The sequence below is a fragment of the Schistocerca cancellata genome, chromosome 3 (assembly GCF_023864275.1).
Source record: "Schistocerca cancellata isolate TAMUIC-IGC-003103 chromosome 3, iqSchCanc2.1, whole genome shotgun sequence".
NCBI classification, from domain to species: domain Eukaryota; kingdom Metazoa; phylum Arthropoda; class Insecta; order Orthoptera; family Acrididae; genus Schistocerca; species Schistocerca cancellata.
In genome coordinates this window covers 542,603,305-542,630,227 of record NC_064628.1, presented here as the reverse complement: position 1 = coordinate 542,630,227, position 26,923 = coordinate 542,603,305, and the positions used below count along the sequence as shown (strand labels likewise).

At 41.4% G+C, this 26,923-nt stretch overlaps 1 protein-coding gene across 1 annotated transcript in view; it reads right to left on the bottom strand.

The window, feature by feature from the left end:
- Positions 1–12,911: 12,911 nt before the first annotated feature.
- Positions 12,912–26,923, bottom strand: part of LOC126175370 (G1/S-specific cyclin-D2-like) — a 58,683-nt gene continuing 44,671 nt past the window's right edge. The window contains exons 4-5 of the mRNA XM_049922137.1: positions 16,377–16,522; positions 12,912–16,215 (exon numbers count right to left, since the gene is read on the bottom strand). Of these exons, the coding sequence (XP_049778094.1) occupies positions 15,985–16,215; positions 16,377–16,522 (377 nt within the window). The 3' untranslated portion in view covers positions 12,912–15,984. The remainder of the gene's footprint in view (positions 16,216–16,376; positions 16,523–26,923) is intronic.

Here is a 26,923-nt window from a genome sequence, read left to right as displayed (position 1 = left end):
TGTTAATACTGACAGACAGCTTGTTGGTTGTCGTACCTACATAGAATGCAGCACAGTGGTTGCAGCTTGTGAATCAAATGACTGGTTTCACAGGTAGCCCTGCCTTTGATGGGATAGGTGATGTTAGTGACTGGACTGGAGTAGGTGATGGTAGGAGGATATATAGGGCAGGTCTTGCAACCGAGTCAGGTGGCACAGTGGTTAGCACACTGGACTCGCATTCGGGAGGGCGACAGTTCAATCCCACTTCTGACCATCTTGATTTAGGTTTTCTGTGATTTCCCTAAATCGCTCCAGGCAAATGCCGGGATGGTTCCTTTGAAAGGGCACGGCCGACTTCCTTCCCCATCCTTCCCTAATCCGATGAGACTGATGACCTCGCTGTTTGGTCTCTTCCCCCAAACAGCCCAACCTCAGGTCTTGCATCTAGGTCATACTTGTATTTATGTTTACAAATTAATGTGTATTGTGAATGTGAAATGACAGCTTCCAAGTCATTATAATTAATTGGACCAATTATCCATGGTTCATTAAACTAACTAACTAGCAAGTTATACCACAGAACAAGTCCAAGTTCAGGGGGAGGAAGGAGTAATATATTTCTTGACTAGTAGGAATGTGGGTTCTTGTGGGCGCAATTCTAGTTGGGAATGCCCTCAGGCACTCAGCATTCATTTGCTGGATATAGGCTTGGCAACCCTGGGGTTCCTTAGCTGTGGACTGGTAAACACCTTCAGTCCTCTGTCACCGTAACCCCTAGGCATGCTTCAATGACCACCATGTGGTGTGGTGGTAGACAGTTGAGTGTTGCAGGGACCGTGTATCTTGGCTTAAGTGTCTGGGTCAGGAGGATGGTACAAACCTCTCTAAAAACCCCTTAGTACTACCTGCCAATGAGAAGCATGGCTATTGAAGTAGAACAGTCTTAGCAGGCGATCTCTAGCAATCTGCCTCACCTCAGTTGTATAAGGTTGAATTAGGCAATGGGGGCTCTGTCTAAGTGGACTCTTTCCTTAGATGCTTGTGGGACTAAGTTGGAACGTTCAAAATTAAATTTTACAACTCCCAGCAAGACACTTGTATCATTTGGTATTACTGACACCCACATATCCACAGGAATGAGGGAGGCTAGTCCACCTGGTAGTCAAACTGTACTCATTAACAGCACTCAAGGAGTTGTAAATCATAATGTGTTTGTAGTGATCAAGAGGCAGGTAGGCACTTTTGAAAAAGTATGTCCCTTCTATACTCGTAAAAGCTTAGAAGGGCTTGCTGGTACCTTACAGTCTATTAAGCAGTTATGAAATGCTTCGTTATTGGTGGAAACTAAAAGGGCAAAGCAGGTGGAATTTTTTGGGTGACTGTGACATAATTATTGAGTTATGTAACTCTGTTAATTCAATCAAAGGTGTGTTCACTTGTGGTGATATTATGGACACAGACATCTCAGTACTCAAACAAGAATTGGCATCACAATGGATGTGGAATAAAAGACATGAAGTAATAAAGGAGAAATTCAGAAGTGCCACCTTCATTGTGACCTGCAGTTCTCCAGTACTGCCTGAATCACATTATGGCAGCATTCCTCTGACTTTGAGTTAGGCCTTACACAGCTAACCCTATACAATACTAGGAATGCCTATGATATGGCTGTACAACAGAGTTGCAGAGGTGAGGTGACCTATGGGGAATATGGGAAGGCAGCCCACAAATCTGGTACTGACTACCCATCTCCAGCCATGTATTTTAACTGCTCTTTCAGCCACCCAGTCTGGAACTGAGACTGTCCTGTTTTTGCTGAGGAGAGCAAAATTCAGGAAATAAAAGTGACCAAGCAGATCTCCTATGCAGAAGCCAAGAAAGAGTATAAGATGACAAAATCGCCTGTGTTTGCCACTTTGTAAGCTTCCTTGGTGGAGAAACCAGTTCATAAGGTGGGTGCTTTGATGCAGATGACATTCGGCACACCATTACCCTCAATCAGCATCTGTACTTCCATCTGTAATTGATGAAGAAAAGTGAGTAAAGACATAGCGACCCAGACAGTTGCAGTAGAAGAGACCAACAACATGTTTGCAGTGAGCATCGAGAAGGCACCCCAAAAACAGACTGCCTCTCAGCACAGACTTTCCCTGCAATCCTTGAAGGAAAAGGGAGCAGGGAAAGCGTCGTCACATTTAGTCAAAAGCTGTGCCAGATGCCATCAGAGGTCATTCTGGCACATACAACTGATGAGGAGGACATCATCGATTTCGATACCTTGTCACCAGAACCAGTGCAGGGATAGGGGTAAATCAAAACCATATAGCTGAAATGGCTCCCACACTCCAATGGAATATGAATGGATACAGGACTCATCTGGAGGAACTGGCACTCTTCATCTAGGGCAGACCTTTTTACATCTGTCTCAAAGAGACTCATTTGAAACTGCATAATGCACCTTCATTTGTATGCTACCACCACTACAGAAAAGACGACCTTACTACTGACAGGGCAAAAGGACTTGTCACTGTGTGAAAAGTGGGATAGCAGTGTTCACCAAGAACACATTCCACTCTTCATCTGTGCCCTTAACCACGACACTACAAATGGTCACTGTTTAGGTAATAGCCCATGTTCCTGTCATGATGTGCTCTGTGTACCTACTACCCCAAGAGTGCATTGACACCAAGGTCCTCGCACATCTTCTTGATGAACTACTCCAGCTTTTTCTACTATTGGGGGACTTTAATGCATGCAGTGTATTGTGGGGCTCTGAAACCACTTGCCACAGGTGTTGGATGTTTGAGCATCAGATGCAAGCTACAGATGTCATGTTGATGAACATGGGTCAATCTATGCATTTTGGCACTGCTACTGGTTCATCTACAATCACAGTTCTCTCCTTCTGCTTGCCTGCCCTTACACACACTTCTCATTTGGGAGTGGAGCTAGATAGCAACCATAATCCTATCTGGATCCATCTGCCCAATGGAGCAGATCCTGAGGGGAAGTCACTGAGATGGCTTTTCAGAAAGGCTAACTGAATGTTTTACAGGCAGTTAGCTGTTTTTCAGCAGTGTGGCAGTGTCTAGGACTGAGTGAATCACATTACAACCATGACCCACCTCACCATTGATGCATCTATCCAAAAGTCAATGTGAACACCTAGGAGGCGCCTGTCCCTTGGTTGATTGGTGAGTGTCATTCTTCCATTAGGGACAGGAGAGCAGCTATGTGAAGAGTCAGTCAATGCCCTACAGATGCGAATCTTACAACCTTTCAAATAGCACGGGTGAAGGTGAGGAGAATAATTTGGGAGAGTAAGCAGAGGTCTTCGCTAGGGTTCCTCAGCTCAATCAGTAAGTCCACATCCACTATTAAAGTATGGGAAGCCATCAGGAGGATCTCAAGTTGGCACTCACAAGCAGAATAGCAGCTGTATGAGTGCAAGGGTGTTCCTATCATCACCGAGAGACATAGCTCAGACAACGGCCCAATTGTATAAGACCATTACTGCTGATTGTAGCCAGGATCCAGCTCTCTTTTCTTGTTGGGAGACACAGGAGATGGTTAGTTTTGATTTCTGTTCCACCAACAAGCCTTTCTCTCTGTGGAGTCAGATTATGTACTGTCAGTAACTCATGATACTGCACCTGGTCATGACCTGATAACAGACAGCATGCTGAAATGGTTGAACCTGCGATCAAAAGCTGTTCTCCTTCAGCTCTTTAATGAAATTTAGACAACAGGAGAGTTTCCCAACTCATGGAAGGAGTCTATTTTAATCTCAATTTTTAAAACAGAGAAGGATTGGACTAATCCCAATAGTTATCATAGCATTAGTCTCACAAGCTGCAATGGGTACTTGGCAATTGTATTTAATAGTCAAGCAGTTGGAGGAATGGTCTAAGATCACAGGTTTTAAATTCTCTTTCGAGAAAACTGTTTGTGTTGGTTTTAATCATTCCCGTTCTCTTTTTAATTTACTCATTTTAAAACTTGGGGGATACCGTTCTCACTTGTAAGGAAAATGTGAAGTATCTCAGTTTCACCTTTGCTGAGAAGCTAATGAGGCTGCTACATGTTAAGGAATTAAAACTGAGATGTCTCAAGGCTTTTAAACATCCTAAAATGCATCTGACATAGGTCTGTTCCAACGTTATAAGGTCTTTATGTGACCCCAGCTTGAAAACAGATGTCAAGTTTTTGGATCAGCAGGCCCTTCATACCTCAAAATGCTGGATGCAGTCCACCACTAGGGTATTGGCCTGTCAACAGAGGCTTATCGCATGCCTCTGTTCAGATGCTGGTGAGCCTCTGCTGTCTATGTGACATCTTCTCCTACTGGCACACCAAGCATACAAGGCTTTGCCCATTGCAAAATTGCTAGTATCCATCTCCATTGCACAGCCACCACTGGAGCGGCTGTTCCATCATCGGCTACAGGCAATGAGGTTGTTTGGGCCCCATGTGAGAGTGAGCCCTAGGTGGGGTGCATTAAGATCCAGAGCCAGGGGCAGAGCATGGGACCTCCCAGGTACTAAAGGGGCCTAGCTTACTTCTCAAATTGATTGTACCCCAGACCATATTTTTAAAATTAAATGTAACGAGTTTTTACATCACCATCCAGATTTTATTAAATTTTACACAGATGAGTCCAAGCAGAGGAATTTTTATCAGCTGTTCTGTAATGTTCCCTGACATTGTCCTCAGGGCAGGGCTCCCAGAGCAATTTTCAGTATATTACATGGAATTATTTGCTGTCTTGAGGGCACTGGAGTAGATGAGATGGCGTCATGGCAAGAAATTTCTCTGCTCAGATTCTCAAAGTGGTGTTGGCCAAATGCACCCTGCAGATTGGATGGTGGAAGAAGTGCAGGATGCTCTCCTTCTCTCGTGAAGGCAGGACAATAATGTTTCTGTTGATTTCCAAGGCACTTACTCACTGATAGGGCTGCCAAGGAGGCTTTCTCACTTCCAACTCCTGCTCACTGTTTGGTCCCCCTGCAGGCTGTTACCTCATTTGTGACCAAGAAGACCATGTGTTAGTAGGAGACTTAGTGGCTGAAAGTGATGAATAATAAGCTACATTCCATAAAACCTTCAGAGAAACCATGGCTTACCTCCTTCCAACCACAACGAGCTGAAGAAGTAGCCCTTACATGGCTTAGAGTGGGACATTGCCCACTGACGCATGGTTTTCTCTTACATCACAAGGAACCACTAGTTTGTCACAGATGTGGGACACAGCTGTCAGCACAACAAATTTTAACTAAGTGTTTTTATGATAACCTGAGGGCTGATCTGAATCTTCCACAAACCTATTCTCTATGTTTACTGGTAATTAGGTGAGTGCAGTTCATGTTTTAAGATTTTGTCTAATGTACAGAATTCTTCCCAAAGTGTTGGGTGTGAGATTTTCATGCTTCACAGACTGGCTTGGTCACCCTTTATTTCTAAGTAGCCATCCAGCCACAGTCAACTGTCCTCTTTTTAACCATGTCTGTGCTGGTATTTTATCCTTGATGTTATTCAGTTATTCTGCTGTGTTTCGTCTGACTTTTATTGAGAGATTTTCTGATGCTCACCTTATTGAGGTTGTCTTTTCATTTCTTCTCTGTGAATGCAACTTGGTTTTTTGATTTATTATTATTTTTTAATAGAATTTCACCATGTTAATTTGTGTATCATTCGTGTAAGAGTGCTGATGATGTTGTTTAGCATGCTCAGCTACAAATCTCATTATCTTTTGGGAATGTGCTGTAGAAGAAATTTAAAGAAAATCTTAGTGGTCCTACATGTTTAGAAAAGTTGCAGAGTTGTATGGTCACACATGGTGCCCTTAATGGGGCACGATTTGGAAGGTGGGTATGAAACAATACATCACATGTATGTGATGTGCAGTGATACATGGGAGAATATTCTCTGAGTTTTTTTGTAATTTAAACTGACTAGGAATCCACATTAAACTGTAGACTCCCTTACAACTGTCTGGATAAGTCTGTCCAAAGGTCAGAGGAAGGCAGCAGCATATCATCTCTAAATAGACTTAGTAGAGCACTATGGTGTTCAAACCAACCTTTGGGTTAATGACAGCTCTACCTATTTACATACAATAACATGTGAAATAGTAGTATTTATTTGAATAAAATTTCTCAGTTTCACAATTAATTTAAATACCAGTACATTATCATCCTTACCTCCTATGTTCCTAGGCTCTTGTATCTGACTGATTTGGTGGTCTGATTTAGAATACATTGTGCGGTTTTGTTACTGTTTGAATAGATAATCAGATATTTACATGCCTGATCAATTTGTTATATCACTGACCATATTCTCATTCACCTGTGTACCTGCTGCAATAATTCCATGTTCCCTTAAAATAAAAATCCTGCTATATCTTGTAACACATTGACATATAGCAGCTATCACTCTGAGTAGTTTTCAGCCTGATATTAATCGACTCAATCAACTTACAAATATAATCTCTTCTTTTGATACTATGAAAAATTTTCAAATTATCCCTTTCAGAACTGTGATGCTTGTAAAAGAATATAGTTCTTTTGAAATACTAAAGAATGCTGAGTGTGGATTGCTACTCACTAAGTGGAAGTAGTACTGAACACTGTTTTCCACTGCTCATCACGTCTTGTAATTGATGATTACTAGTGAACAGGTTTTGTGAAAAAAAGTTTCAGTACAAGAAAAGTTGATCTTGTAATCACTATATTCTAAAATTAAGACTGGTAGTGCCAGCCTCAAAATATTAGTGAGAACTGTGAAATATAGCCAATAAATCATTCATACTATTACTTACTATAGACGGAAGGAAGTTGGTGTAACAGATCATCCCCCTGGTGTTGCAAGTTTGAGTTAATACATTTCTTTACTTGTTTCTCTCTCTCTCTCTCTCTCTCTCTCTCTCTCTCTCTCTCTCTCTCTCTTTTTTTTTTTTTTTTTTTTTTTTTTTTTTTTTTTTTTTTTTTTTTACAACCACATCACTGTTAAAAGTACCAAATGTCCTCATTTCAATGCCCAAAACATACACTGACTAACAGATAAGTATACTTATGACAAGAAAATAATTCTGCTGTAGCATTAGCTATTTGATTCCTTACAGAATGGTATAACACAACTTCTTGTGAAGTGGCAGATTCCTGTCAATTTAATCACTGTTCTCTTTTTATTGTTGATGTTAGGTTTTGTTAGGTAGGGGCAAGTTAAGAGGACATTTGCATGATGTGTTCTGTGCAAGGAGGCAAATGATACCTCTGAATGTTATCAGTGTGCTCTATCTCTGCCTCATGATACAGTCTCCAACTGTTCTCACCTGCTGCAACTGGCAACACATGAGGACACATTTTCTGTTTCTGACTCATTGCTGAAAAATGAGTACGCCCAGAAAACTACAGATACAACTTGTTAATGTAATTCTCGTGTTTGCTTTGTGTCACCCATTATGAACAACACTGGCAATGTAGCCTCAAAGTACCAGCACTAAATTGAAAAACAGTGCTAAATCTTGGACAACTCATTAAAGATCACTCTACAGGGTCTGTTCTGAGCCAATGACACCTTCTTCTGGCACGAGAGATGGAATGGAAGGAAGAGGGGTGAAGCAAAAGGACTGGAGAGGTTTAGGAAAAGGGGGTAGATGTTTACAGAATGAGATTTTCACTCTGCAGCGGAGTGTGCGCTGATATGAAACTTCCTGGCAGATTAAAACTGTGTGCCGAACTGAGACTCATGTTTAACAAGGTGGGGAGGCGGTGGCATAAAATAGACATGTCAGAAAATGAAATATGTAGAAAACTAGAACAGGAGTCAAGAAAGAGGAAGTTACTGAGAAGAAATGCTAAGACAGAAGAAATTAACATAAACTAAGGCCAGGTGGGTGGCGAGAACCAAGGATACGTCGTAGCACTAGTTCCCACCTGTGGAGTTCTGAGAAAGTGGTGTATGAGGGAAGAATCCACATGACGCATGTGGTGAAACAGGCACCGAGGTCATGACTGACATGTTGTAGAGCATGTTCTGCAATAGGATATTGTGTACACCCTCTGCCTATGCCCATTCATTGGTGATAGTCATGTTGATGTAAAATGGCAAACAGTGTTTACACAACAGCTGGTAAATGACATATGTTGTTTCACAAGTGGCTCTCCCTTTGGTAGTACATATTTTGCCAGTTATAGGGCCGGTATAGGTGGTGGTAGCAGGGTGCATAGGGCAAGTCTTGTAGTGGGGACAGTCATAGGGGTAGGAGCCATAGGGTAGGGAGATGGGTCCAGAAGGTACAAAGGGTTTGACAAGAATATCGTGTGGGGATTGGGAGAGTGACAAAAAGCTATTCTAGGAGTGGTAAGCAAAGTGTCAGGCAGAGTTGATCTCACTTCAGGGCATGATTTTAGCAAGTCTGGACCTTGTCGAAGCAGCTGATCAAGACCAGGATAATAGTGGTGTGCTCTGAAGTTGTTTTTGGAGGGATCAGCAGTACCAGGATCGGATGTGATAGCTCAGGAAATCTATCTTTGATCTAGGCTGGTGGGGTAATTCCATTCAGTGAAGACTGAAGAGAGAGTGGTTGCCTTGAATACCAAGACTGTGTGGGAGGGAACATTTGACGTGGAGAGGATGGCAGCTGTCAAATGTAAGTACTGTTGTTTGTTAGTAGATTTAATGTGGACAGAAGTGTGTAGCTGGCACTTGATGAGGATGAGATCAACATCAAGGAAAGTGTCATGGGATTCGGAATAGTACCATGTGAAATTTAATTGGGGGAAGGTATTAGAGATTTCAGGAATTTTAACAGGTCAGCCTCACCATAAGTCCATATGGCAAAGATGTCATCAATGTAACTAAAACAAACCAGGGTCTGAAGGCCTATGGATACCAGGAAAGCCCCCTCCAAGTGACCAGTGAAAAGACTGGCATAGGAAGGCTCCATTCTGGTTCCCATGGTCACACCCCTGATCTGTTTGTATGACTGCCCCTCAAAGGTGAAGTAGTTGCTGTCAGACCCTAAGTTCCTTCTGCACCCATCTCCCTACTATATGGCTCCTATCCCTGTGACCTCCCTTGTTGCAAGATTTGCCCTATGCACCCTCCTACCACTGCCTATACCAGCCTTGTAACTGGCAAAACATGTACTATCAAAGGGAGAGCCACCTGTGAAACAACACAGCATATATCAGCTGTTTTGTAAACACTGTTTGGCCTTTTACATTGGCAAGACTAGCACCAAATAATCAGTTATGATGAATGGGCTTAAGCAGAGGGTGTATACTGCCAACGTGCAATCTCCTATTGCAGAGCATGTTCTACAACATGACAACCATGACTTCGGTGCTTGTTTCACCACACATGCCATCTGGATTCTTACCCCATACACACGTTTTTCGGAACTCCACAGGTGGGAACTAGTGCTAGAACATGTTCTTGGTCTCGACACCCATCTTTCCTTTATTTACATTAATTTCTTCAGCATCTCTTCATAGTAACTACTCTTTTCTTCACTCCATTTCAGTTTTCTTCATCTTTCATTATCTTACCTGCCTATTATTTGCTATCCCCTCCCACCTTTGTTACATACAAACACTTACCTTTTATTTTTATTAATTCATGTGTGATGTTTTAGCAGTAATTTCTGTCCTGCATATTAGCCAATTTTCCACCTTTAAGCTCTCAGGTTTTCAAATCTCATACTGTGCAGTCCCCAACAACACATCTTCCTTCTTATCCTATCCAAGTCTCCCCTCACCCAATGATCTGGGTGATTTTTCTGAACTCTACCCATTTTCCTAAAACTCTCCAGTCCTTTTCATTCACCCCTTTTCCTTCCCCTTCCATTCTTTTGCCAGAAGAAGGAGCCACTGGGTCTGAAAGCTTGCATAAGTAAAACTTTTTTTGCATTTGTTCTCCTGTAGATTTTTTTATCTATCCAATTACACTTGATTGCGACATATTGATTATTTTTGTTGTTATAGAGCAGTGCTATTGGTTGTTATGTTATGTGATAAAGTACTCGTGTTAATGCTCGACCCACTTTCTAAAGTCAACATTATTTGAACTACAGTATGTCATTAGGCAAAAAAATAAAGCATCTTCTTCTCTTAAAGCCCAAGATGTATCATTCAGTTCTCATGTTAAGTAATGCAAGGACATATCACATTCAACATAAATTTACTTTGGACAATACTGTGTTGTTCAAACCAGCTGTGAAATTGAGTATTGAGTTACTTTACTCTTGATGGAACTCTTTCTCTATGATTGAAGTGTGTACGTTTTGTTACAAAAGTTCTCCTTGTATACAATGACATCTTGTCTGAGAAATACGCAATTGTCAGATCTATTGTGATGTGGGCAACATCACAACATGTGGAAAACACAGATATTTATATACAAAAGCTGTGGCCATTAACAAATTGGAATCACGAGTTATGATCTCATAGTGATGTTTTACTGTTTCTCATATGGAATCAATAAAAATTTGCACTGTGAAAAAGCATTTTGTAGAAGTTGTACATGTTTGTAAATGTGTTTGGTTGCTTGCAGTATATTTTTTGATAAATGTATCTAATATTTTGACTAATTCAGAGATCAAGGAGCTTGAAGAATCTGATTTCAGAGTAATGGTTTGAAAGAATACAGTATGATGATTTCACACATTTTACAGCAAAATGTTACTATGTTTTTAATCAGATTTTTTGTGCAGCCACTCCATTCTCTGTCCTGTCAGATTAAGTTACAGGATAGCATTCGTTTTTGTATTATAAAAAAACCAGCTTTACATCCTTTCACACAGAACTATAAGTTGTTGTTGTTGTGGTCTTCAGTCCTGAGACTGGTTTGATGCAGCTCTCCATGCTACTCTATCCTGTGCAAGCGTCTTCATCTCCCAGTACTTACTGCAACCTACATCCTTCTCAATCTGCTTAGTGTATTCATCTCTTGGTCTCCCTCTACTATTTTTACCCTCCACACTGCCCTCCAATGCTAAATTTGTGATCCTTTGATGCCTCAGAACATATCCTACCAACCGGTCCCTTCTTCTTGTCAAGTTGTGCCACAAACTCCTCTTCTCCCCAATTCTGTTCCATACCTCCTCATTAGTTATGTGATCTACCCATCTAATCTTCAGCATTCTTCTGTAGCACCACATTTCGAAAGCTTCTATTCTCTTCTTGTCCAAACTATTTATCGTCCACGTTTCACTTCATACATGGCTACACTCCATACAAATACTTTCAGAAACAACTTCCTGACACTTAAATCTATACTCGATGTTAACAAATTTCACTTCTTCAGAAACACTTTCCTTGCCATTGCCAATCTACATTTTATATCCTCTCTACTTTGACCATTATCAGTTATTTTGCTCCCCAAATAGGAAAACTCCCTTACTACTTTAAGTGTCTCATTTCCTAATCAAATTCCCTCAGCATCACCCGACTTAATTCGACTACATTCCATTATCCTCGTTTTGCTTTTGTTGATGTTCATCTTATACCCTCCTTTCAAGACACTGTCCATTCCGTTCAACTGCTCCTCCAGGTCCTTTGCTGTCTCTGACAGAATTACAATGTCTTCGGCGAACCTTAAAGTTTTTATTTCTTCTCCATGGATTTTAATACCTACTCTGAATTTTTCTTTTGTTTCCTTTACTGCTTGCTCAATATACAGATTGAATAACATCAGGGAGAGGCTACAACCCTGTCTCACTCCCTTCCCAACCACTGCTTCTCTTTCATGCCCCTCCACTCTCATTAACTGCCAACTGGTTTCTGTACAAATTGTAAATAGCCTTTTGCTCCCTGTATTTTACCCCAGCCACCCTTAGAATTTGAAAGAGAGTATTCCAGTCAACATTGTCAGAAGCTTTCTCTAAGTCTACAAATGCTAGAAATGTAGGTTTGCCTTTCCTTAATCTTTCTTCTAAGATAAGTCATAAGGTCAGTATTGCCTCACGTGTTTCAATATTTCTACGGGATCCAAACTGGTCCTCCCCGAGGTTGGCTTCTACCAATTTTTCCATTTGTCTGTAAAGAATTTGCGTTAGTATTTTGCAGCTGTGACTTATTAAACTGATAGTTCAGTATTTTTCACATCTGTCAACACCTGCTTTCTTTGGGATTGGAATTATTATATTCTTCTTGAACTATAAGTATGCTTCTGAAATTTATTGAGAATGCAGAACAAATGTATCATGTAACTTACACAGTTACTGATGTCTTTCATTTACTAGCTCTTAGCCTATTAATCTACAATCACTGGAAAATGTTTAGTCTCATTGCATTATATCATATACCATTGGTTTGTGTGACTGATATACTGATTTCAGAAAATTTTCAGCTTCATAAATAAATTGTGAGCACAGTTATTGGTAACGGGCTGAAGTTGTGTATTATCCTTGATATAGGGGAATAAATCTATAAGTTAATAAATCTGTTTAAGTAAATATATATTAAATAATAGGAATTATTTTTATGGCTAGTGAAGATGAATTTCTTGGATGGAGAACGACCAATGATGAATGTTGGCTGTAATTATAGCATCTATAGTACTGTATGTCAGCAAATCCACAAAGATTACTAAAGAAGTGAATATTTGAGAACATGTTCAGAATAACTAGATTGACAATATAACTAATGACCAACTTTGTTTCAGATGTAGAAAATTTTTGTTGTGAAATAGTGTAGCTGTTTAACTAATTATGTCTTATATTGTCAACAGAAATATGGTAGTGTTTAATGGTGGATATACTTGGAGAGTTTTGCAGGCATGACAAAAAGGACATACTTCACAATCAGTCCTACTCAATCAGTTTCACTATGGGTGATAAATGACTGATATGATGTGTGTCTCTTATTTGTTTAATGCATTATTCTACACATCTGAAAAAGTATTGGGGAATAGCAAAAACGCATCAGTTATTTTAGAAATAGTTTTTTATTGGTCTTGTTTAAATATATGTATATATATATATTTATATTACAAAGTATTAACAAATTTTAAATGACATAACTCACTATAAAATTGCAGAAATTCAAAGAAAGACATGAAACAGAACATTTGAGGTATGTTTGTATTTTACAGTAGTGCTGTTCTGTAAAGTGTACATTCTGAGGTTTTGGAGGCTGATTCTGTATTCCTGTTATATCTGTAAAGAAATATCTTTTAAACATATTCTGTCTTGCTAAGTTGCTGTCTACAAACACTCACACATGTTAATAATTACAAAGTCACACATTTTAACAAACAGTATTTTATATACATTGTATAACAATTATTCATATATAGGTTTAATTTATTTGTCTATCACATGTCATTCATCCCCGTATTGTACTGAATGACACTGCATAATTTGCTGCTGAATGTGTTAAAAGGAAAACAAGTTGTACTTCAGAAAGGATAATTACGTTAATGTGCTATGGAATTTCTATATGTGTAATCCACTTTCTAGCATGTGCATCTGCCTGAAGCACATTTCAATACTGATATAAAATAACTGTGCTGTGAAATAAAGCCTGTAAGGAGAGCAAAATAAAATTATAAAATTGTATACAAATCGTTGTCTCTCGTCAGAGACTATTGATATGCGTAATAATGTCTTCTTAGTTGATGACAGCCAGATAAAATCATATACAAATAATTTGTGCTCTCTACTCTCTTTGTGTCCTAAAGTGAAAATTCTGTTGCAATTACATGTTTGCAGTGCTGAGATATATACATAAATTTACCAGTATTACCTACAGCCATAATATTAATACAGCATTCCGGGAATCACATAAACAAAAAGTAAATATGTAATGACTAAATTGGCTATGATTACGGAAATCTGTGCCCAAATACTTTTAAGTACCAAAATCAAATGTTTGCTATGTGTACTTTACAAGTTATATTACTGAAATTCATTTGGAAGACATTAAATTCACAATTACTTACAGCAGTTTCAAGTAAAATAGACAGTCTTTTTTCACTGACTTGTATTTAACTTAAATCATTGTTTTATCACATTTGATTATCTAACATTTAAAACATACATTACACCACATTAAATAGTGTCCAGCATAACTATATATATATATATAAAGTAAAATATCTAACAATTTTATGTTACTTTTAAACAAAACACAATATCTTTTTTGGATTACAGAAATCAATTCATTTCTCTGTACTATAAGAATAACATTTTATTTATGGTGATTCTATTTTTCTGGTCCATCGAGGTCTTCGGCTTGAAGAACCTTGCTAAAGTATACAAAACTCACGAACTATAAAAACAATACCACTAATTAAATTGTCATGTATTGATGAACAGCACCATTTTTAACCGCATAAATCTATTTTCCACACATTTACAGTATCCCATTATTTTCAAAACTGTACAATACATTTCATGGACTGAATTAAAACAGGATAAAATATAAACATCACTAATTACAATATTCCACTTTCTTTTTCTAGGAACAACAGACTGTTTTTATTATAATATTTATGCAGTAGAATAGTTACAAATAAACAATGTCACACACACATTCTTACATAATTCATCAGTACATCAGTTTATATATACAAATCAACCATCACTGACTAAGCGTTCTACCAATATACAAATTAACCTTTGTTATTTAAAGAAGCGTATATAACTGCCTTCCCCTCATTTTTTGGGCTCATCTTTGTTGAAATATTGGTTAATTCAAAAAGATTTCTGAGCTTGAGTTTAAAATTGACAGAAATTTACTGTTCTAAAATCATAATCTGCACTTTATTAAAGGAACTGAATTGACTTGTGACTTCCCTCATTATGTCTATAAGATGCTACAGCACCTTACCAACAATTAGGATTATCTTTTATTTATGTTTGCCTCATAGTACTCTATTCCATTTTTGTAACAGTATTTTACACTGCTTCTGTTCTATGTGTTTAATTGTGACAGAAAAACAGGAAATTTCAGCTGCTAGAGTTCAATATGTAATGAAACACGGGCTGACACCCACTTCCCCATTCATGCTGGTAGTACCATGAATACTCCTATATTTACACAGAACACATAATTTGAAGTTTGAAATAAGCAATTTCATTTTGTCTATGAAGCACTTATTATTTCCATCAGCATTATCAAGTTCAAAAGACTGCTGTCAGAAAGACGGACATACAGGTTCACTACAATTTAAAGCTGTCAAAATCACTTTCTTGCATTACTGTTTCCTTGAAGAATAATTGTACATATTTGGCAATGAAGGCCATTGTACATATTTGGAAATGAAGACTGTTGTACATATATGGAAATGAAGACTGTTTTATATATGGCAATGAAGGCTATAATTTAGCACTAGCTGGGAATACGAGGCTAATCTTTACAATACCTCATGCCAGTGTCTTATTAAATGATGCAAGAGTAAGAAGCACAAAATTACCTGTGCTTCTAATTTCAGCACAATTAAATAAATAGAAACTACGTTTTCTGTGAGAGCTCTCTTTAAAAACACCTTACATGTCCAGTGAAATTGCTTATTTCAGGAAGAAAAGACTGAATGCCAATCACAAATTTTCAAATAGCCCCCAAGTCATCTTTCTTCCAGAGGTAATGTATTCCAGTGCTGGTGGTTCTTTGTTTTCAATTCATATTGAAATAAATCACAGGCAATGTAACATATCACATGGTATTATAACGTTCTGTGTTTCCATGCAGCCGTGTTGTCACTTCATGCACTACAAAGAAAAATAAAATGGCTGTTACTACTAATAAAACTGATGTTCTTCAGATAACACACAAATTCATGTGAAATTTTGATCTGTTCCTTTACATTTCTGCCCATGAACTAATGACATGCTAACCACATACATCATGGCCAAATACAAAATAATGCTGCTGTTTCTTTCTTTTCTTTTAACGTACAAGTAACACTTATTTATTCAGTGTCCGTAGAGTCTTCTGAAGCTTGAAGGGAATGTTGACCTGACTGCACCTGACCATGTTGCATTGTGTTAGCTTTTAATCAGAAATGGATGTCCCATACATCTGTAGGTGTCCCGGCCTTGCCAGCTTCGTGCATCTTGTCGGCCGACGGTGACGATGAAGATGCTGCGGCATGGTCAGCACTAGGCCTGTTGGAAGTGGCAGGGTTTGAGCCACTCGTAGTCACACCGCAGGCCCCGGCAGCGTCACTTACGGGAGCGACTGCGCTGAGCATCCCTTCTATTTGGTCCAAGCATACTTGCAAGTAATCCTGGGAATGGAAAATACAACTGTCAGGGATTCAGTTTATTTTACAGACTACTTTGCGATACAGAGGTCGTTTATATATAACACGTGATCTCCAGTTACTTATTATTACTCGTACGAGTCACGTTACAATCGTAGAAAAATTTCTGGTGAAGGAACACCTACCCTTTCAGTTGAGGTGATAGCCTGAAGACTGTCCAGAAGTTGACTTAGTGAGAATCCACTTTTTGTAGTCCATCCTAAACCATTCAGTGCTGCTGCTATACTTGAGGCAGCTATCATACTTGGCAAGTAACGGCAAAACTTGTAATCTGCAACAGATAAAAGGAATTGCAAAATAAGTCAAACTGTAACAGAGGATTTTGAACAAAGATCAAGCAGTTATAGGTGACAATCCTGTCAAGTTGTTGTGTTGAAAATAATTCAACAATAATAGCACAAATTGTGCAGTCACTCAAAAAGATAATGACAGACTTACAAATGTGCAGCATTGGTCTATGACAATAAATAAAATTTTAAATCGTGCTCGTGCAGCATTATTCTGCAATATTATGTCAAGAAATATCTTGTTGGAAGGGTTGATAAAATGACTGTACAATAAAAGAAATATTTACTTCAGATGTGTAAGATTTGTCATGTAACTTATTTTGATTTCTATCATTTAGGCCGATTAGTCTTATCAAACCTTAATGATATTAAAAAATTGGGTAATTGTTAGGTTCTTTTCGAAGAGTGAGATTCAATAAATTGGGCATTTACAAGCAGTAAAGTGCTTCCATAATCTTACGTGTGGTATTCATATTGCTCAGCCTATAGAAACAGAATGTCTAAAAGTATTTAATTGTAGCAATCTTCACTTCATAGCTACTTTCGTAAGAAATGCGATATATGTCATCGATTCCAAATTTGGTTTCTACTCTTATTTAGTCTGCTGTTTCAAACAGACAATGATCTTTCTCGCTCTGCAGTGGGCAAACACGTAACAAGCCGCGACATTACGGGCTGCAGTGTACGTGCGCGATGTCACCCGCCAACCCAAACCAGGCCTCCCGCGCCTTAGACTCGAAATCATAACATTACCAGCAGCGTTTGTCCTTGGGCTGAAGTGTCTGGGTACCCTTTGTCGGCAAACACTTCATTGGTTGCAGCGCGGTTGTCTCTCTGTAGGAACCCTCCTCCACTGACACTTGTGTGTTTTTCAAGCCGTTCGACATTTTGGAGGAACAAGAAAAATCCCGCAAATCTGGACAATTTTGATATTCACGGACCGCAAGTTTGTTCAAACAGATATATTATTTTCTAAACGCTGTTGTACAAAAATACGAGTCAGAAAACTCATTCAAAAGGACTCTCTCGGTCAAATGCAGGCGTCGATGCTAGTTACATCAAGTAAGTCTTTAATGCAACGGATTTTGAAAATATTGCGGTCGTACATGAACCGGAGAACGACTGCATTTGCATATTATTGTTTCTCAAAGTGTTACTGCTCAAATAAAATCATTTGTATAACATGCCACTGCGTCGCTTTATTCATATCAATTCGTATACAAACGCTAAAGCTTGAAGCAGTATACCCGTATAACTGTTAAGTTAATTGTCAAATTGTGTCCTTGTGACACTTCTGCAACTACTGAGTTATGAAGGGGTGACTTATACGGGGGAACCGTTCTGTTCCGAATTACCTTTAGGAACTACGCACAGAGACAAAAGACTCAAGTCTACTTTTCGGCCCGTACTTTACTCAAAATTTTATATTTCTCAATTTTCAGCTACGTGGAACCCCACACATAAATCTGAGTAGGATTGCAATGTCACGGTAAACAAAATAGTAACAAACATATTGCCGAAATATTCGCCGCTTTGCATACTATTGTTTGAATTGTGTTTTGATGCTTTTAACTCTTTTTGATCTTTTATAACAGCTAAGGTGGCTCATATGCTTATGGCAAAGGAGAAGGAATAACTAGTAATAGTTGACTGTAAAGCATTTGGAGTGTCATTAGTACCGTATGCAAAAGCGCTATTTCACACTAGGTCAATCACCTGGTTAGTATAGTAAAACGTACAGTAAAATGAAAAACTGACAGATCGAGTAGCGCCCACCGGTCCAACCCCGCTAACGGCGAGGAAGTGAACAGTGTCTGTCTCCAGTTCGGGTTCAACCGCTATTATACTGTTCCTTGTGACTCGGCAACTTGGCTCGCTAAAAAGGTCAGTAAAATTTGTTCTTGCTTTCGTTGAGCAGTAGTGCTAGTAGAATATGAAGTATCCCCTATACAGTGCCGTAGATTATGACCATTCAGCTAAAGTACTGCAAGGCAGACGGAATGACCAGCTGGAAAAACAGATGAGGAGGAGGTCAAACAGTATTTTGAATAACAGGTGTCTTGCCTAGTCTAAATAGACCCGCCAGGGTCAGAATCTGACTGTATGGAGGTATAGTACTGGCTCCAGTTTTATTTTTGTAGGAATGATTTCCCATAGACGAGTAGACTTAGATTTTCACACCACCGGCACTCAATCTGTAACAGACAATTGAATTAACTTTCAGGAAATGTCCATGTGGAAAAGTTTTCAGTCTTTAGTTCTCCAGGAAAAACATCGTAGCTACCTTTCGAATCTCTTTGATAATTCTGGGTAACCTTTTTTATCTTTGATCTCTTTTCCCACCTCTTTCAAGATAAGCGTTGCTGCAAGATTTGTTGTTTCACTGTCTTTCGCTTTACGTACAATACTGCAGGGCACTTTACAAAAGAAAATTGTTAACCACCGGCTGAATCGTGTCCGAATACGAATGCGTAATAACCTAGTTGCTACTCTCTCGTTTACCAAACATCATTCGCCGCTGAACTAAGCTAGTGGCTCGGTGTGAAAAATCCCTCCACTCATTTTGATACACAGAAAGTATCGTACTTTTCGAAGGAAGAATATCCTCTTATTCTTCCAATTTGAAGTAAAGAACCAATCTCGATAAAGATTTACTGGCATGATTTTCACAAGTTTCGACATACGGAACAGAATGGCGTGAGCAGACTGGCAGATACGAGTTGAAAGCGTGCGAGCTGGTCACACAGATACGCCAGCTACACGACGCCTGCGTATCGTTGGTTTCGTGACAGAAGGCGGCGCGAACGCAGCGAACACGGTCCCTCGCTTCGAGCGACAACGCAGGATGGGCTGGCGACCCGTGTTTATACGAGTCACCCCGTGGCCCGCTACTTAATAGGAACGCCGGCCGCGGCGCGGCGCTGGTGGCGGACGGGGGCAGGGGAGGGGAGGCCAGCCGGATGCAGGTGGGCGGAGCGGGCGGCGGGCGTGGCGACTGAGCCGGCGGCGGCGGCGGCGTCACAGTCGAGCGGCGCCGCGACACGACGAGGGTTCCCACGGCCCCGCGAGCGGCCCAAGGCCGCGCCGAGCACCGCGGCCCGTCCTCACCTTGCCGCGCGCCCGCCATATCTGTCTGCCGCGTGCGCCGCAGGCAAATCCCCGCTACCCGCAAATCACAGTACTCTGTGTGCAATTAGTACCACCTTTCCCACTGCCATCACGGATTTCACGCAAGTAAAAACAAGTTTCTGAGGGAGAGGCAGATTTGGAAAAGGATGGGGAGAGCCATCGGATGTGGCTCTATTAAAAGTAACTGTCCCAACATGTCGTTTCCGGTCAAAACGGCATTTTTCCCTTCAAATTTAGTATCTTACGCTCTCTTCAAACAGTAGGGAGTAGGATGGGCACCGTGGCCATTTCCGCAGCCTTGGCGCCACATCTTGTCTGTCGCGGCCCATCTGGCATCATTGGTTTTAAGTCAAGGCAAGGAAGGCGAGCTGGGTCCCACAGCAGTATGAGGTAAGGGAAGGTACCTGGAGTGGGTGCTAAAAGTACTTTCGTCTACAATAAATGTTCACTGTCACTAGAAAACGGCCGCTAATGAGATTTTTGGCCACTAAATGCACTGTGACACGTTACTTTCTATTTGACACATTGAATAAGTTAAACGGAGTAACTTGTCAAAATTCAGCCAGGGGTGGCCGACTGAGGCATGAGAAGTACAGTTCAAAAGGAATTCGACAACCGACGTATTAAGAATACCGATTGTATGGGAAGGAGTAAACAAAGAGGAAGACGAAATTTGACGTCCCGTCTTCTCATGAGGTTTAAGGTGTGTTGGAGGGCCGTTCTGGAACCTCTAAATCCCCCCCCCCCCCCCCGCCCTCCCCTGTTACAGTCGCGAATAACGCTTGAGAAGAATAATTGTCCGTAAACCTCCACATGAGATCTACTTTTTCTGATTTTCTCGTGATCATTTCGCGGGACGTGTGTGGGAAGAACTAGTATGTTGTCTGACGCTTCCTGGAAACAGTAAACGTCACCTTGACTCAGAACGCCTCCCTTGTAGCGTCTGCCACTCGAGTCTGTTGATCACCTCCCTAATGTTTTAGCACCGTCTGAATGATCTCGTGACGAAGCACGCCGCTCTTCGTTGAATATTCTCCCTCTCTCTTTTCTATGAGTTCGATCTGACAAGGGACCCAGACTGTTGAATTTCAGAATCGGTCGGACCAGTATTTTGTACCTGTGGTGTATTCAAGGATAGAACACGGTGGATTTAGAGAAACAACGAAAAATCGGAATTAGGACGGCATGAGAAAGAGTTGAACCTCATTCATCCAGAATACACAGAATGTCACAGTTCCGTTAGGATATCTAGCGTGAAATTCCCAACTGCGGTGCTATCTTGTGTCGAGCTGCGGTATTACGAGCCTTGAAGTTTCAACAACAGCTGTGTAGGTCAACGCATTAGTTATCATCGAGGCAGCAGGCGCCCTGGCTTCGAACGTGTCTGACACTCGTCGGAAAATGGAGGTGGAGCAATGAGGCAACATCAAGTTTCGTACTACAGCCAATGAATTCGTCGAATTCGACCCGAATACAGAGAGGCAGGGTCCAGATCATTCCTCCACGACAACGCTCTAGCCAACCAACAAAGTAAAGAACGTGCGCGAATGTCTGGACAACAAACGGATGGCAGACTTGGATCACCTGCCGCATTCGAAGGATGTGGCCCCAGCCGACGTCTGGCTGTTCCCCAAATTGAAATTAGCAATGAAAGGACTCCGTTAAGGTGCATTCAAGGACATTCAGGAAACCTGTTCTGCAGCACTAAAGTGACTGTTCCAAAAATTTTTTTAAAACTATTTCAGCTGTGTATTGATTCGAGGGGAGACTATTCTGAATAAAGACAGTGACATTGTGCACATAATTCACGAATTTTATTTTTCATACACACGGAACTGGGACACGCTATGTAAGACGAAAGAAAGGTTATCGTGCTAGACACTTTCTGTTTAGGAGACACAACAAGCTTGATCGTTATCGCGCTTTTATGTCCAACAATTCTTTTATAAAATAGAAAAGTTACGATACAAAGCGAAAGTCGAATTGGCATCGAAGTGATTACAGATCGAGCACTGGGCTTTTGGGGAAAAAGAGTGTCAAGAGAGTCAGTCGAGCTCTTTGTTGAAGGCACCGGGCCGCGAACATTTCGAACCCAGCCCCTACAGCGCTCTGGAGGTAAGTACGTGTAATGGAAGCGACGACAGTGAAGTCGCACATCGCCAGCACGGCCAGTAGCGCTGTTCGTGGCGCGCAATTTTGGCGAATCTGCCAAGGCCAGCGGGTGACGCAGCGCCCGAGGTCGGCGAACTGAATGGAGCCCTCGCCTCTCTTTCGCCCATTCCTCCTCTATACACATATATATACACAGATACACACACAGACACACACACACATTTATCTCCCTCCTCGCCAAAGTGCCTGTATCACCTACCGAGGGAATGCAATGACCTTTGCCGAGACCTTGAAGAGCCTGGCCGTCTGCTTTTTTAAAGATCCGGTTTGCTGTGCATGGTAGGCAGACAACTCACATACAGAAGCAGATAAACCGGCTAGTAGCAAAATTCTGTCCAGATCTGCGCTTGGGAGCACTATTCCTATGTAACGCTGCATCTCAGCTCAGCATGCTACCAGGGCGAAGTGAAAATTCCTCGTCCTAGCATTCGAGACTCTCAGTTATGGGTGAAAAGTTGTTCCCTTTGCCTTTTTGTAAATGGAGTTCAACATCCCAAAGATGACGATGTCACTAAGGACGCAGCACAAGACAGGAATAGGCGAAGGAAACTGATCGCATTTTTTCAAAGGAACAATCTCAGCATTTGTCTTAGAAATTTAGAGAAATAGCAAAGAACAAATCTGCATGGAAGGGCAGATATCTGAACCGACGTCCTCTGGAATACGAGTCCACTGTTTACCACTGCACCACCCCGCTCTCGAAGTCCACTCCTGAAAGGTCTGCCAAATTCCTGTAATACGACTACCATAACTCGCCCACTGGATTCCGAATTTTTTCCACCAACAAATATAATTTCGTTCGCATATGCGTGAAGAGTCAACTCTTATGAATAGAGTGAATGTTCCAGTGATTCACATTTCAAATCTCTCACTTACAGGATGTTTTTCCTACATAGGTCACAATATATTTTACCTAAAACGGTCAACACAAAAACTCTCGCGTGTAAATAATTTCTAAAAACTCCTCCGTATAACTGCTGGAAACAAACACCGACCTCTCTACGGACTGTGTCTAACCCCTTTACTCTTCGCAGTGGCTGATGGACAGTAGCATATTTACTGACAAATTATAGACCTGTTACCTGATGTTTTAAAACAGGTCGTACATCTTACAATTTTCGTCTTTCATCTTTTTACAGTTTCTTTTCTTTTGTTTTATCTACACCATTTACAAAGAATGATTTTTCAAAATAACAATAATTTAAGGTTAAAATATAAATTGTTGTTTTTTACGGAGAATATAAAAAGGTGATGGGATAGGAGTGATTTGCTAGTACCTTCACCGAATGTGACTGACGGTGAATACCTCGGAATGTTTTCTTCGAGCCGTTGACTGGCAGTCACACACACACACACACACACACACACACACACACAACCGGTTATTTGTAGAGAAATAGTATTGCTTAACCTATTTATTACTAATCCTATGTATTAACTTTAGGTGCCCATCAGTGCACAGCATTTGGTGATTTCTTGACTAGATCGCCAGCGCCTTATGCTTATTTCCTGCCATATCTCGGCTTCCTCCTGCTATTCCTCCTCATTGTCACTTTTCGCTGTCACTGTGGGTATCGCTGTCCACCCTCTGGAGATTGTTGTTACTTAGCAGATAGGCATGTCTGTTATGTCGTGTCCGCATATATATGGGCAGTAGCTGAATCGACACAAATCGAAATTATTCGACAACTGTCTCTCTCTGCCAACCGTGACACGCGAAACAAAACCCAGCACATCGAACTTCGAAGACAAAATAGAATGGCGACAACAATGCCGTTTAGACTGCGTTGTATGCTGGGCTAAGGTTGGTAGCGATCTGAAACAAGTGACGGTCGGGACGAAGTCAGAAATTTCGTTGATGTTGATTCTCCCATCAGCCACCACGCCAAATGTGCTTCAGGAGTGCGCGATTAATATTTGTTTGTGGATTGTATGCAAGACGTGTGTATCGGGTGGTGAGATGGGTTTACTACTGTGTTTAACGCAGCATCGTATCTCCAACGAAAAAAGGTAGGACGGAGTTAATTTCGTTCTCAGTATATCTCTAGAAAAATTTCATTATTTCTGTGTTTAGAAATTATAAATCATTTCCGTTTTTTTCCAATAGCGAAGAAATATCGTTTCGTTATTTCAAAGTAATACGTTAATTTCTATGTTTAAAAAAATCAGTTTTTTGTAAATGTTGATAGTTATTATAACTGTCACTACGTTTACATGGAGCTCCCAAAATCGGGTTTCGTCAGTCGTATTCCCAATACCGCTTCTGCCTGGTCATGTAGACACTCTAGTATCGATTCTGAAAATGCGGTGCTCGTGGAAATGCAGTTCTAGTTGCCGCATTTTCTCTTCTAAACGTACAGCCGTCTTTGAAACTTGCTTGGGTTGTGAGGTTAAATGGTTCACATGGCTCTGAGCACTATGGGACTTAACATCTGTGGTCATCAGTCCCCTAGAACTTAGAACTACTTAAACCTAACTAACCTAAGGACATCACACACATCCATGCCCGAGGCAGGATTCGAACCTGCGACCGTAGCGGTCACGCGGTTCCAGACTGAAGCGCCTAGAACCGCACGGTCACACCGGCCGGCATTGTGAGGTTAGGTCTTGTTTCTAAAAAATTTCGGTTAATCTCGATTAAGTAAGGAGTGCTATTAACACGGCAGGGACAGATTGTTGAATGGCGCTTTCGTTTTTCTGCCCCCTTAATTCGCGATCTTTGTGTCCAAGTATTTTCATTGGCTGTGTATACACATTCACGTCACGAAAAATTGAGTACTAGCAGAATTTGAGAAAGTCAGCAATTCCCGTTGAATTGGACTGTCGACAGCTATGCGGGTCGCCCAGAAAGTGATGCACCACATTTTTCTTCAGCAATTATTTACTGAAGACAATGAAAAGTACACACAACAAAGAATTATGTTTCTGCTACACTTCTAATTTTTCCTCGTTCCTCAAGCGAGGCACAGGGCGTGAGATGATGATGTTTGGTTTGTGGGGCGCTCAACTACGCGGCGCGGTCATCAGCGCCCATACAAAGTCCCAATTTTTGACACAGTCCAGTTTTTACACAATCCAATTTAGCCAAGTCATAAATGATGAGGACAACACAAACACTCAGTCCTTGGGCAGAGAAAATCCCCAACCCGACCGGGAATCGAACCCGGGACTCCGCGATCCGGAGGCAGCAACGCTAGCCACTAGACCACGAGCTGCGGACGACACAGGACGTGTATGCCCTATCGATATTAGTATCACTCCTTGTTCTGGTCACAAAGCCATTTCTTCACCGTGCGAATTACCTCTCTGTTATTCTCAGAATGTCTTCCACGAATGACCCCCTTTAATGACCCAAACAAGAGGAAATATGAGGGAGCTAGGTCAGGGTTGTAGGATGATGTGTTCCGAAACCCTCAAACTTGTGTGAGGCAGACCTATATTGTTATGGCGCCGAAGTCGCTGGAAGCTCTTCTTGAGTTTGGTTAATGTGTTCACATATGCTTCAGAATTAAAAGATGCTGCCTCTTAGCATCACGAATGAGCACATGAGCAAGCTGCATCTTATCAGGTGTGACAGCCGTGGATGGCCTCCACAACGCGGAAACCTTGGAGCTCTGTCGAACCGCCTTCTCGTAATGGCCTCTCCCTCTTTTCCCAGCTGCTAACCGCATTTCTGTCAACTGAAGGTGCTCCATAAAGTGCACACATAGTGAATGTTCCCAACAGTTTCTTTTTCCGCAATGAGTAATTCAATGACGACTAGCTGCTTGTATCATACATCAATTACAGACGCCATTTTGAAAGACTGCTGCAGCTACGCTATCTGTCGGAGGAAATGGAAAATTTGCGCGCGTTCCGGAAAGATCAAATAATGTATACCCGAAATTTCACAGTCGTATCATTGTTGTTGCCTGTGAAAAAAATATATATGGTGCATTACTTTCTGGGCGACTCTCATATTTGGATAAATCGCAGGATATGTGAATCTGGACGGACAGGTGGGCATCTTCCCTTCCGAATGCTACAACCTCTGCGCCGCCCTGCACCCTGCCCCACTTTAGTCTATCCCGTAGGCCCCGACACGCCGCGATCCCAGCGGCCTGCGCCAGGGCCCCATGTGGAGTGTGCTCGACCTAGGTCCGGCCACGCCCGCACCCCGCGCCGGCAGCGCTTATCGCGGCCGATACCGGCTATCAAATCCAGACTTCCGTCCGTCCCCTCTATAGCTGCTCGCTGGCTATAAATATCCCGGCACGGCCACCTCATTCATAAGCCAGCTGCGCCAACGCTTCGTCCCGCTGTCGGCCCGTCTCTCCCCACGACGGGACACACTGGTTCCCATTCAGCGTTCCCGATGATGGTGGCGGTCGGGGCTCTGGCCACGTCGTCGCCGTTGCTACGATTTCGACCACGGGTAGGGCAGACGTGACAGCGTTTACTGTCCTTCCCTTTCTTTGAGTACACATAGTGAAATCGACCCTTTCAGGGCAACTATTGGGAATTAAATTTTTCCGAATGTGTGACAGCAATAGAGTGTTGTCGGCCCAACTGGTCACCGTCAGGGCATTTTCAAACATTAGTTATAGGGGGAGAAGTGGACAAGAAAATACGACAAGTAGCGATCTCTTAATGTGTCCACCTCTGTAGCTGTGAGGTTAGCGGGTCAGACTACCGGCTGGAGGACTAGGTTTCAATTCCCGGTACTGCCTCGATCAGAGGACTGGGATGGGGTGCTCTCTGCCAGGCAAAAAAGAACTTTTACATCACTAGGAGAATGGGTAGGCTGGTTGCGAGCTCGCTGACTCTTTGTTCCTTTATATTTTGTTCTGAATTTGACTATATTTAGCCGGCCGAAGTGGCCGTGCGATTAAAGGCGCTGCAGTCTGGAACCGCAAGACCGCTACGGTCGCAGGTTCGAATCCTGCCTCGGGCATGGATGTTTGTGATGTCCTTAGGTTAGTTAGGTTTAACTAGTTCTAAGTTCTAGGGGACTAATGACCTCAGCAGTTGAGTCCCATAGTGCTCAGAGCCATTTGAACCATTTTTTGACTATATTTATTTGGGAATCGCTTGACTGATTTGGG